The following is a 12,923-nucleotide window of genomic DNA, read 5'->3' as shown; positions in this document are numbered from 1 at the left end:
AATGGTGGACGGGTCTCTCTCAGGGACCGTCTACAGCGGTCGAGATTCCCACGACGGTTGGTGTCTCAAGCGCGGCAGACGTGCTTGTGCGAGAAGGAAGCAGTGGTGCCCCATCACGAGCGTAGGAGTTATTTCGGTAGTGGTTGGAAGCGGTGTTCCTGCTCCTGAACATCACCGTTGTTGTCGTTCCCTTCATTGTTAGCGCCTCGCTCTCCGCACTGTACGTGATCTGCGGACGAGATCGCGTCGAGGTGGAGGAGCGCACGCTTTGCTGCGCCACGGAGCGCGTCGTCGAGCTGTGGCGCTCAGCGGAGTTGCACGACAGGAGAACACCATGTGCCCCACCGTGGAGAAAGCGAGGAGGCGACAAAGGACATTGATCCCCGAAACCTTGAGAACTAACGTCTAGACGCATCGGGTGGCCGGCGGTGCCAGTGGTGCTGAGACTGCGACGCATCGGTGAAAATACCGAGGAACGACGCGAGGTCGCACGCTGGCTGTCCTCTCGAGCCGCGGTAGTCATCGAATACGCTACGGGGGCAGACGGGCGCCGAGGGCCCCTTACCGAGCCCAAGCGGGCAGGGGAGTGCCCGTCTTTCGTGCCAGTGGTGATTTGAGCGAGGGCGACACTACCGGTGGTCCGATCGCTGCCGGTAGCCGGGGTAGTGCTGTTGCGCCGTCTGCAAGAGCTCTGGGTGTCGGCGGTTAGTCGTGTCCGTCCAGAGCCACCACCCGTCCGAGGTCTAGCTGGTCTTTCATCGTTCTTGGTGGAGTCGGTGTCGCCCGGTGCAGGGGAAGACGAGATACGGCGGTGACCCACAATGCAGCTGCTCGGCGATGGCTGACGGAGAACTCCCACAGCGCTTCGAGGGCGGTTCACTAGGACATCCGGCTGGGACGCCCGTAGCGGCGAAGTGAAGAGTAGAGGCCTTTCACTGGTGGCAGTCGCTTGGAGCCATGAGCCAGCGGCATTGCTCTGTGTCAAAAGGTTGGAGGAGGTGCGAGCTCGCAGCGCCGAATCAGAGCGCGAAGCAGCGCAGTCGGTGTCCCTGCTCGGACTGGCGTGCACGGTGTGCATGTTTACAGATCGAGCTTTTTTTGCTTTGGAGCCCACCACAGTTGTGAGCGGTGCCTCCGCTTGCCAGTAGAGCGGAGAGGGCGCCCTGTGGACTCTGATGCCAACCTTGTTGTCAACGCTGCTGCGCCTCGTGCGGCTCGGGGGGCGCTGCACCTGTTCAAAAAGCATCATTGCTGCATCACTACCCGCCACCGCAGTCGGATGAGGCGCCTGGGAATAGCCTGCCGGCACCATTCCCTTGTAACCCGTCCCCGAGGACAACAAAAGTTGGTCCGCAAGCTTGTGCTCCAGCAACCGGATTCGCTCATCCTTCATGTCCAGCTCACGTTGCTTCGTCTCCATGTTACGCGCCAACTCGCTGAGGCGTGCCTCGAGCGCATCAATACGCTTTGCCGCTTCCAACGCACCCGCATCCCCTTGGGGTGTCGCAGACGAGGAGACGGCTGCAGCGTTGTTGGAAAAGGCGCCCGAAGCGTGGGAGCCGGCCGAGTGGTGAGCGGTGGTCGAGGCCAGCGCCAACTCCCTCGATAGCCGCGCGTTCTCCTCCCGGAGACGACTGGCCTCGTTGTTCACGGTAGTAATACGGTGCTCCGCCTCAATATTGTTGCGCTTCTCGGTCGCCAGCTCCAATTGCAGCGCTACCAGCGAAGCCTCCATGCGAGTCATGCTACCACACCTGCTCTTACGCGCCGCCGCCCCCGCACGAGGGGACGAGAGTGACATGGAGCGTAAAGATTTGCGATGCTTCGTGGCGCTGGACCGCCTTTGTGAGAGCCGCTGCGAGAGATTCGCGGTGCTTTCTGTGTTTCCGTGGATGTCGGTGGTACTAGTGGTGGACAGACTATTACGGCGCACTGAGCCTTTGACTGAGTGCCGACTACCTGAAGAGGCAGCGGCGGCCGTCGTGGAGGAACAGTTGCTACTGAGCAACGCATCATCGTGAGCACACTTCAACACAGGCTCGTGGGACAGGGGCGAGCGCGTGGGCTGGAGAGATATTTTATACTCGCTGGCCATGTAGCGTTGACTCAAATGAGGACGACCGCTGTCCCCACTGCTGCCACTGCAAGCGCTGTCCTTGTGCCTCTCTCCAAAAGTCTGCCGAGGGTGCTGCTGCTTGAGGTGTTTATTGGGTGCAACAAGAGTAGCCGCGGATGCTGATAAATGTTCTGAGACGCCAGAGTAGCCTGGGTTCCCCGTTGCAGCACCGTTGTGCCGCTGCGGCCTTTGATCCCAGGCATGCAATGCCTCGCCGTTATCGCTCTCTGCAGCACCACTGGGTGAGTCACTGGGAGGTGGGATAGAGGGCGAGTGTAGCGCCGCGTCCTCAGCTACACGGCCAGCGGTGACAGGAGAGTGCACCGGGTTGCGGGACATTTCCGTGATATCGGCGCACTGCATAGTCCCTGTAGAAGCACCTGCTGCCCCTGCCTCTATTGGATCGGCGAGATCCCCAATGCTGCGGCTGCTGCTGCGGCTCCGGCTGTCATGCCCGATACGCTCACGAGCCCCTTGGCGCATACTCTCTAGAAGTATGCGCCGAGACATTCGATTTTTTTGATGTTTTTTTTTTATTTGGAGCGGTGAGGAAGGGGAAGAAGGGGAAGAGGGGGGGGGGGGCTAAAATACCCCCGCGAACAAAAAAGGGTTTTGGGGGGAAGGAGGGAGGGGTGTCAGCGAAGCAAGCGTGCCGCTACTGCGCGGAGCGCTGAGGGTAGGGTGAGGAGGTAGAGAGTGTGCACAGTCGTGTTGTATCAACGAAAGCCCAGTATGTGTATGTGTAGATGCCCTGGATGATCACGGCTGTGCAGGGTCACCACACAACAGCCAAGTGAACCCCAGAAACGAGAGTAAGTGGAGGAGGGGGGGGAGGGAGTGTGGACCCGATAACTGTCAGGAATGGGGAGTCACTGACCAACATTCCGGGGCGCAGAGAAGTGGGAAGCGCGAACGGGTGCGCAGGTGGATAAAGAGGGTCACCGTTTTCGTTGCCCGACGTACAGTCGTGGCGATGCAATCTCTCTATTCCCCCCCCCCCGCCATCACCCGGCTCGTGAGAGGCAGGGCAACAGCAAAGAATGAGCGCACCCTGATAAAATCCAGGGAATAAAAGGGAGGCTGAAGAGTTTCGCAAGCACACACATGATAGGTGCGGCACGAGGCGACGTGCTATTATAGCTTGGGTTTTTTTTCTTGCTGAGCTACACTGCCCTTTTCGAAAAGACAAGCGCGTCTCCCCTCATTGTGTTCCGTAAAGGAAAAAATAAATCGTCCATAAACAGCACCAGTAAAAGACGGTGGGTACACCCACTGCGGCTATAGCCACGAGAAAAAAAAAAAACGGAGTGTCACAAGAGACAGATGATGATTATGCTCTAAAAATAGAAAGAAGAAGCGAGGATTACGCGGGGTGGGGGGGAAGGGGCACTCATCCTATCAACAGCTTGCCGTGCGCATGCACATAGCCATTCACCACAATAAACAGGAGACCTCACGCCAATGTACGTGCGACTGTTTTTTTCTTCCTCACTCGCGATGTGGGTCGTGCGTGTGTGTTTTGGGTCGGGTGCAACTTTCCTGAGTATATATGCCTGTGTCAAATTGTATAATCTCAGTCGACACACTTGAGTACCCCCCCCTCCTCTGCGAGAAAAAAAAATCTGGGCAGCGAGCAGTACGCGGAGGTAAGCGGAGTGGAGGGGTGGTGGGGGGTGGGGGGGAAGAATGGAAAGAATGCACATACACACGATTTGGCTACAAACGATCTCAGGGAGCAGAACAGAAGGGCGGGAGGGAGGACAGAGGGAAAGGGGGGCGCCAGTACACCGGGAAAAGAGAAAAAAAACAATGATAGTGACATAGGCCCACAGCACATACACACACGGGCGGACATATATATATATATATATATAAACATATACATACACAGTCCAATATAAGCGCAAAAAAAAAAATCGATGTCCCTCTTCTTTTCCCTTACCCCGGACCAGACTGACTGCATGCCCCCGTCTTGGGGTCCCTCTGTTCTATGTCATGCACTTCGGCGAAAAGCAAAACAATCAAACGACAGCAGCGGCCGACACCAAAAAATGGCGGCGGTGAACCCCCCCCCTTCTCGAGGGGGGTGGAATCGGAAAAAAAAGGAAAAAGGGGGACGACGAGAGGACGAGACACACACATGGAGAGGGAGTTGCGTAGTAAAATAATTACAAGAAAAATGTACAACAAATCGAATGCAATCATCGAAAAAGGCAAGACGTGCGGACATTTAAAATGAGGGGAGGGGGGGAAGGAAAGGGGAAGAGTACCTCAAGGTTATGTGCGCGCACGACCCCGTAGAGAGCGCGAGCGTGCCCCGCAGCACACGCAGATCTTTTTGACGCAACAGACTCAAGGACTTCAGCGCTGACATCCGCAGCAATCAAGGCACGGTCGTGCAGCTCCAACGCCGTAGGTCTACTTTACCGTGGAGCCCCGAGGCGTGGCTCAGTGGGGTTTTTTTGTTTTGAAGGGAGTGAGGGAATACGGCTTCAGGTCAAAGCGTCCCAACACATTGTGTATGGAAAGCGGGTTAGGACAAGAAGGACGTGGTGGGTGGTGGTGAGGGGAGAGTTGGCGGCCAAGTGGTTCGACAGACCCAAGGTAAATACACACACACCCCAAAAAAAAATGTCAACATGACTTTCCCCCGGCAATACAGAAATAAAAATGGGAGAGGGAAGAGAGCACATACACATAGACCAAGCATCACAAAAAGAAAAAATACAAGAGGTGTGTGATGATCTCACAACCTTTAAATGATAAAAGAAATGTCGAATAAGAGGGCACAACAGAGGGGGGCAATGATGCCACCCACTCTGAGGCCACACTAACAGCAATGATGAGCGACCTCTGCAGGGGGATTAGATGCGCAAATATAAGGTTGCTGCCTCGACATTGACCAGCGCACTGATCCAGTCGCTTTTCCAGCCGCCAGTGTCTACCTGGAGAGAGAGAGGTGTACAGATGGAGGAGGAGGGAGGGAGGGGTGGGGGATGAGCCTTCCTTGGGACTCGGGGGAGCTGAGGAGAGTAGTAGAGAAAGATAAAGCACTTGGAGAGAAAAGGGAAATCATGAGGCCACCATCGGGCCTTGCTCGAAGATAAAGTTTTGGGGGTGGGGAACAAAACTCAGACTGACTTGCAGTGTGAAGTTAAAACCTCCCACCTCCTCGTGAAGAAAAAAAAAGCAAAAAACACACGGGCATATTTGATTGTCTCCCCTCCCCTCCCCTCCCCGCCCCCTCAATCTTGCCTCGGCCGCCGTTGCACCTGCGGCGCCTTGTTTGTTTATAAAACAAAACTCTTCAAAAAAAAAAGGTCAGCAAATGAAGAGTGTAGCAGTCATGTTATGCAAAGAGTGGTGCCACGCGCTAGCTAACGGAGGCAGGTTGGTGTTCAAAGAAAGAAACAGTTAGGGGCTAGAAAAAGAACGAATCACCCCAGGCACCAGGAAGGGTAAGGTGTGTGTGTGTGTGTGTGTGTGTGTGGTGAGGGGAGGCGATGGGCGACGCTTTCGTTAAAACTAAATACATCAACGCTCACCACGAGACGACACGTGCCCATAAGTACGCGCACGCAAAGCGAAAACCGGTTAGACCACGTCCACAATGAAAAAAGTATCCAGCTGCACACACGAAAAGGAGGAGAAAGGGAGGCGGGTGAATGGAAAAGCAGCCAGACCGTGCGTTGGAAGCCAAGCAGAGAAAAAAAAAGAAACCACTCCAGGGGAGGGGTAAGGTGACGGAGGGGGGAGGGGGGGTGACGGAAGAAGCAACACAAATACACCAGCGCCAGGCCAGGCCAGCCGATCGTTGTGAACAGCACACCACCATTTCGTTTGACAGTCACCCCCCACCACCACCCCTGACGACGTCGTGATTAACATGCCACGATGCGCCCAACTGCAAGGACCACAGCAAACGCCAGTAGTCACGCGGTCAGAAAGATGAAAAAATATATTTGTATCACACAGGAGATGGTCAAGCAACCCTGGAGGCTGATGAAAAAGAAGAGAGATTCAGGAAATCCGAAAGGAGGGCGAGAAGGGGAGGGAGTGGGGAGAGGGCGGGGGTTGGGGGGGGGGAAGCAGAGAGAAAAAGGCAAAGAAAACGGGAACAACAGCAACAGCAAAAAGACGAAGACAAACTGTGAAGGATGTGGAGAAGGGGAGCAGAGGGAGGTGGGAGAACGCACGCACATTCACGCATGCAGTCCAACACGATCCTTCCGTACGAAGCTCACCTACGCCGTCATCGCCCTGAGTCCCCCCTTTTTTTGTGTGGTGTAACTTTGGGATTGGGTAGATTCGTAGAAACAGAAGAATGATCAATGGAGGAGAGATTATTGGGGGGAGGGGGGTGACGACCGACACATATCCACACCGATACTGAGACAGAAAAACACAGATAGAGGGATATGCACATCGCGTGCGTGCCCTGATAAAGCAGAGACTCAGTGAGGAGCGAAGGTCGACACGAAACCCCCTCCTCCTCCCGGAAAAACAAAAGAAGCGTGGGAAGGGGAAAGCCCTACGGGGCCACACGTGTATTCAAATGCGTGCGCGTGCGCAACACCCCCCCCCACACACACACACATAGAGAGAGAAACTATATGGATGAATTCACATATACACGGACGAGTTTGTATGTGTGTTGCACGTGTGTGTGTGTGTGCGTGTGTGGGCGCAACATCATTTCACAGCCCCCACCACCATCACCCCCACGCTATCCCGCTACAATCATTTGCGAGTAGAAGAGATGACCCTATGCGAGGCGCCAAGTAAATATATATATATCACACACACGCACACGCATGTGTCTTTCCCCCTACAGCAGAAACACCAGAAGACCCTGTGCGGCGGAGACGACGGCCTCGGCAGTCATGATCGCGTAAAGGTGCATGCCCTCTTTGGCGGAATGAGGTGGAGGAGGACTGCTGGGACCGCTGCTGCAGGTGCTGTTGCTGCTGCTGGCATAGTGATGTCGAGTCGCTGCGGTAGCGCTTCTCTCCCCCACTGACATGCGCTGATACCCCGCCCAATCACATGGGTTGTGCCAGTCACTATTGAAGAAACAAGGTGACGACACGCTGCGTTGTCGCATTGCACTTTGGGGTACAATGGGGACGCCTTCAGGGACAGCGGAGGAGACCTCGGCGGTGGCGGAGGTATTGGCAAGACTTGTCGCTGTGGTGCTCTCGACGACCTGCGGCGAGCGCGTGGATTTAACACGGCGATGCGTGCGACGGTTGCAATGAAGCTTCCGGACCGATGAGTGGTCCCCGAGTACGAGACGCAGTTGTGGATACCAATGATTTTTCAAGTCTTGCCACACGTAGTCGCACAGCTGGTGCAACCGTTTCTTCGCGCGCTGCGAGTTGCTAAGGCACAAGATACAGGCCTGGGACCACAGACGTGAAGACTCCAGAATGAATATAGGTGACGCCGCCGGTGGTGCCGTTTCAGAAGACGGCATGGCAGCTGCTGCTGCTGCTCCCGCTGCTGCTGAAGAGAGGGTAGAACCTGCCACCGCCGACGGCAGGGGCGATGGGGCGAGGGACGAGGAGGAGATGAAGGACATGCGCCGCGAGATCCACAGCGCTGCCCTTTGCCACCCGTTCGGCTCCGGAGCGCTTGCAGCGCAGCCCACTTCTGCGGCCTGCGACTTCCCTCTTTCTTGGACGGCAGTCTGGGAAATCCAGGGGTGCCGCCGATGATCATGCGGAAACATCAAAGGCTTCGGACGCCACGAAAAGAGCGCTACTGGCCGCTGGTATGCGCGCCTTGGCTCCGCACCAGCATCCGCACTGTGGGAGAGTGGTGAGGTGTTGGAGCCCAGACCGTCGAACTCAGCCAAGCTTTCCGACACCCGTCCTGCAGGAGTATCTTGCATCCCATTCCCTACCACCTCACCAAATCGTCGAGTACCGTCATCAGACAGCGAAGGCGCGCCGTGAGACGGTGACGGAAGGGTGGACGAGCTTGAGGCAGGCCCGACGTGCTCACCGTGGGTGGCAACGTCGGTAAAGGTTGGAGTCCAAATACCTGCGCATCGACACTCTCCCAAGCACGGCTCCCCGTCGCTGGCCAAGGACATGGTGGCGACACTGATGACGTGAGGGGTGAGGAGGCTGTTGGTGGCGGCATCCAACAATGTGGCGTAGCTTGTCGCACCAGTTCCGTGGTCTCTCTCGTCTATCGACACCTCGTAGGAAGACTGCGGAACGTCACTCTGGGGTGTCGCCAGGGGCAACGAGTTCGGCAGAGACTCCACTCTCCACCCGCTTTGTATTCCGGTGCTCGCGCACATGGAATCCACGGTGGTATCGAGAGGTTCATGGAAACCCGTATGGCCAGTGGAAGCGCTTTCCGCGAGGGCAGTGACGAGAAAGTAGTCGTCTGTGAGACCGGTGGCTGCTGTTGTCGCTGGGGGGTCTGGCACCGAGCCGGGCCCCGGGGTGGGTACAGGCACTTGGATCTGGAAGGAAGTGGTGAGCAGGGGCCACATCGTTGGTGTTCCGCGGTGTGCGAACAAAATCCTGTCGGGAAAAGTCGGGGCACCAGGACGGGGGTGACAGCCAGCTTTCGGAACGGTGACGTTGTTGAGCGTCCGCTGCGTTGCGGCGTTGTCTGAGGCGTTACGGTTCTCCGAGTCGCAGAGCTGCACAGCCACCAGGGGCTCTTCCAGGGAGAGAGTATCCACCTCCCCGGTCGTTCCTGTCGCTTGCCGAGCAGAACTCTCGCACTCCTTGTCATCTACAGCAACTTGGTCATAGGGGGTGACATCGTCTGCCTTGTTGCGCGGGTACTCCGTACAAGGCACGGGATCCTCGCGCACGTCCATGTCCAGACACACCCAACTGCTCATGCTATGCGGAAGCGGTGCAGCGTTCAGCCGAGCATCTTCACAGGTGTCATGCATTGAGGCAGTCACTTCGCGCCTCAGTGGACTGATTGGCGACAGTCTCGACATCTCTGTCGCCATCATCGCAGCGATACGGGTGTCAGACATCGAGAATGAGTCTGACCGTGGCTGTAGGTATGTGTGTACGCGCACTGAGAAACTCTGGTACTGGTCCAAGAAAAGAAAACCAATACTACACACGAGCACACACCTCCGCAGAGGAGAGGCACCACCACCACCACCACCACGTTTCAAGACGGGGAGACACCCACGCTGAGCGCCAAAGAAAGAGGAGGACAACCTCCCCCCTTCCCGCCCCCCAAAAAAAAGAAAAAATGATCGGGAGTGAAAGCTTAAACGAATACCCGTAGCGTGTCGGTCCGTGAAGTAGAAGTAGTGGCCATCAAGCGCCAACACCAACGTCAGAAGCAAGATGGGAGGTGGTGGCAACAAACAGAAGAGAGAGGAGTTCAAGTAATGAAACTCTGTTTGACTGCAAGAAAGACTACAACCCCACGCGTGCAAAGAGAAAGAAAGTCAGAGACGAGCACTAAGGGCGGTGGGCAACAGACGTGTGCTGAGCGTAGTCCAAGAAAGAGGAGAGGGAAAGAGAGAGAGAGGGGGACAGTGACGGAGACGGAGACGGGGGAATTCAAAGTAGGATTGCGGCAGTTGAATTTTTTTTGGGGGGAGAGAAGGAAGGAAAGACGGCTAACAGTTTCACGCAGGGAGTGAACTCATGCACAATGTTTTCTTCACCCGCGTGTGTGTGTGTGCGTAGGTGTGTACACCTGCACCCGCCGCCATGAACAAGGTGAGTCCACTACGCCGACACGTTCATTTCCCTCACCACCAAAAGTGTAGCTACACAAAAAAAAAACACAGAAACCCTCTTCTCTTCGACGACAGCCCAGCTATAGCTTTGCCGGGTCAGCCGTACCAGGTGTTGCACTCCTCGACACAACACCGCCAGCATTGTAATCCATTACTGATAACGTGTTCTGCTCCAGGACAAACCCCCGAATGCGGTCCACCTCCGATAATTGGGACTCGTCCCGGTCGCCGAGAGAGGTAATCGGGTGCACAGACCAACCAGCGTTGCGCACTACGGCGTTGCGTACCACGAACGGCGGAGTCGCTGGGTCTGTCGGGCCGCTAATCATGAGGGCACCATACAGCTCTAGACTCTCAATAATAACACGGCCCTTGACAATCAAAGTGCTGCGCTGATCGATGCGTACCCTCCCCGGGCTGGGAAAGACTCTTGCGAGATCCTCGAGGGAGCCGCTCGCGGTGCATATCGCATCTAACACAATTTGCGGGAAGATCTGCACGGGGATGGTGCCCTTCGCCACGGTCACGTCCGTTTGCGAGCTGTTCGGGATCGACATCCCGATGGCCCTGAGACGGCGCCGCTGCAGCTCATAGAACTCCGCCTCGCCGGTGGTCGGGCAGTAGGGGCGGTTACCCTGGGCCACCAGCGCCGCCGCTTCTTCGAGAGAGTTCTTCACCGGCTGGTAATAAAATCTCTCAAAGATGGTGCCGCCGACGCGGTATTCCTTCTCTGGGAAGAGAAAGGCCATGTCCTGCATCAGCGACTCGATGCGGGCCGGTTTCTTGAAAGCGCGCCGGGTCTCGTCCGCGTATTTGGGGTTGATGAACTCCGGTACCGTACCGTGCGACTGCCGCAGTCGGTCCGCGTAGCTTGAGAGCTTGAAAACGAGGGTGTTGATGCTGCCGGGAAACGGGGAAAAGCCTGTAGGCCCAGTGACCTCATCGCCGCCCTCCTGAGCACGCGTGCGTGACGCTTTGGCGAAGACGTTGTACTCAACGTTCGCCACCACCCACGGGCCGCCGCTCTCCTTTCTGAATCGACAAAGCAGCCCGATCGACTCTCGTGGAAGACGAGGAATGCACGTAAAGTTCATGTCGAGTGAATGCTTGGCGCTCAGAGCAAGGCTGATGGGGATGGTGACCAATGCACCAGCGTTGGTGTCCTGGATAAAGACGATGGACTCGTAGCCTGCAGCCAGCCAAGCGTCGACAAGCGGGAGTGCGGTTTTAGTATCATTGCCGACATTGGAATCCACGTTGCTCCTTGCAGTCGCGTTGTAGATGAGCGAGTGCACGTCGCCGTGACCGTGTGGTTTCCGCAACAGCCTCCCCTCTGCGTCAACGGCGAGGTGTGCGGCGCTGTCAGCGAAGCAGAAAACTGGGCTTTGTTTCAATAAATACAGGTTCGGCATCTCGATAGACAACGCGTGCAAGAGATGCCGTGTTTCCTCGTGTGTGTCATCAGAGGTCATGATGACAAACGGCGCCTCCTCCCCCCCGACTCGCTGTGCCCATCGCAGATAGTGGGCAAGGTACGGAGTGTTGGTTGCCGTCTCCACTGGCAGGCTTACCTTGATCTTCGAACTTCCCAGCCGTTCACCCAGGCCACCTGCGACGAGGACAAACACCGTCTTGCGCAGCATCGAAGTGCCGGCGCTCTCCAGCGCCGTGAGCTCCGCCGTGCGACAGTGCAGCGCTGGCGCCTCGAAAATAAGACGCGGCATCTCCAGCGCTGCGAAATCGACCTCATCACCTTCGCCTGCCAGCAACGCGCGCCCCTTCCGGATGTAATTGACAATACCTCCATGGTAATCATTTGAGAACATGTATAGATCTCTTAGAAGAGCCACCTGCTTCTCATTGCACGCACTCACGGTATCGGGCCATCCCTTGAAGAGGTGTCCCTGATCCAGGCCAGGCCCGCAAAGCTCCTCACGCAGCGCCTGCAGCAGCGAATGCGATGGAGTCGACATGGGGCCGTGAAGAGATAGAGAGAGACAGGGTGGAGGAGCTCAAAAAAAAAAAAAAGAGAAAACGTGACAACGCCGTGTTGCGGAGAAGATGCCGTTGGAGCCTTTTACAAAAAGAAAGCGCTGATCGTTCGTGGGGATTTTGATGGGAAAAAGGAGTGACTCTTTTTTTTTTGCCGTGTGCGTGCGTGTGTGCGTGCGTGCGCTCCGCTTCGATGTACGCTTTTCTCATGTGCTCACAGTTCGTGCGGGTGTACACGTCTCGATAGGGAGTAATGGTGGAGAGTGGAGTTGTGATGGTGGGGGTGGGAGGAGGCTAAGAGTGATGGCACGCACGCACGCAAAGACTCTAGACTATCCATAATGAAAAAAAAAAGAAAAATGGAGAAAGGAATACGCACGAGATGAGCTTAAACAAGCAAAACAAAGCCAAACAAAAAACAAGAGGTGTGTAGCGTCACACTTTGGTGAGCTCTGTCACTAATCTGCAGCTGTGTGTGTGTGTGTGTGAGAGAGAGCGGGTAGGGGTGGCAAGCTCTGCTTCAGCACGAGTCTCGTCGCTCTGATCCCGATTTCACTTTTGGGTTCGTCGGATGTACCGTGTTCCTCCTTTTTTAGAGGGGAGAGAGGATGTACGCGTATCAGTGCGACCCGCGCATAAAGAAAAAGTTTCACGTTTTTGAGCGACTTCTGTGATGCTTTGCGTGCGAGCGGTGTACAGCGCCCGCCCCTCTTGTTTTTTCCAGTGCGCTGGATCGAAGGTTGATGAGTCATGTGGGCGGAAGGAATGAAGGGGGGAGTTAGCGAAAAAAAAAACCACCTCTCTGATGTACAGTACAGTGGCATTGCATCAGAAAAGGGAGCAACAGCACATGGAACACCTACATGCATGCGTACACACGCACACAGTACGCAGCAGGGCCCCCCCCCCCTGCCAGTCGTCGCAGGGAGGGGGGAGGGGGGGAGGGACGCGGCGTACACTTTTTGGAATCAACCACAGTGAAAGCCGAGCACAGGCATATTAAGGAATATTCTTGATGAGGGAAGAGGAGGGGGGCGGGCAAGATGGAAACCCAACGGAGCGATGGACCTGACGCCA

The 12,923-nt window shown here is 56.1% G+C and overlaps 3 protein-coding genes across 3 annotated transcripts; all 3 read right to left on the bottom strand.

The window, feature by feature from the left end:
• Positions 1-19: 19 nt before the first annotated feature.
• Positions 20-2,626, bottom strand: JKF63_05507 (uncharacterized protein; the record flags this gene model as incomplete). Its single annotated transcript, XM_067901465.1, has 1 exon — positions 20-2,626. One exon carries the CDS (start codon positions 2,624-2,626, stop codon positions 20-22), a length of 2,607 nt encoding a protein of 868 aa, XP_067758140.1.
• A 4,318-nt stretch (positions 2,627-6,944) lies between these two features.
• JKF63_05506 (uncharacterized protein) lies at positions 6,945-9,128 on the bottom strand (the record flags this gene model as incomplete). Its single annotated transcript, XM_067901464.1, has 1 exon — positions 6,945-9,128. The coding sequence occupies one exon, from the start codon at positions 9,126-9,128 to the stop codon at positions 6,945-6,947; it is 2,184 nt and encodes a 727-aa protein (XP_067758139.1).
• Positions 9,129-9,934: 806 nt separating this feature from the next.
• JKF63_05505 (uncharacterized protein) lies at positions 9,935-11,827 on the bottom strand (the record flags this gene model as incomplete). The annotated part of the gene is made up of 1 exon (XM_067901463.1): positions 9,935-11,827. The coding sequence occupies one exon, from the start codon at positions 11,825-11,827 to the stop codon at positions 9,935-9,937; it is 1,893 nt and encodes a 630-aa protein (XP_067758138.1).
• Between the last annotated feature and the right edge of the window lie 1,096 nt (positions 11,828-12,923).

Source organism: Porcisia hertigi, chromosome 17 (genome assembly GCF_017918235.1).
Source record: "Porcisia hertigi strain C119 chromosome 17, whole genome shotgun sequence".
NCBI lineage: Eukaryota > Euglenozoa > Kinetoplastea > Trypanosomatida > Trypanosomatidae > Porcisia > Porcisia hertigi.
This window is presented reverse-complemented; position numbering and strand designations above follow the sequence as displayed.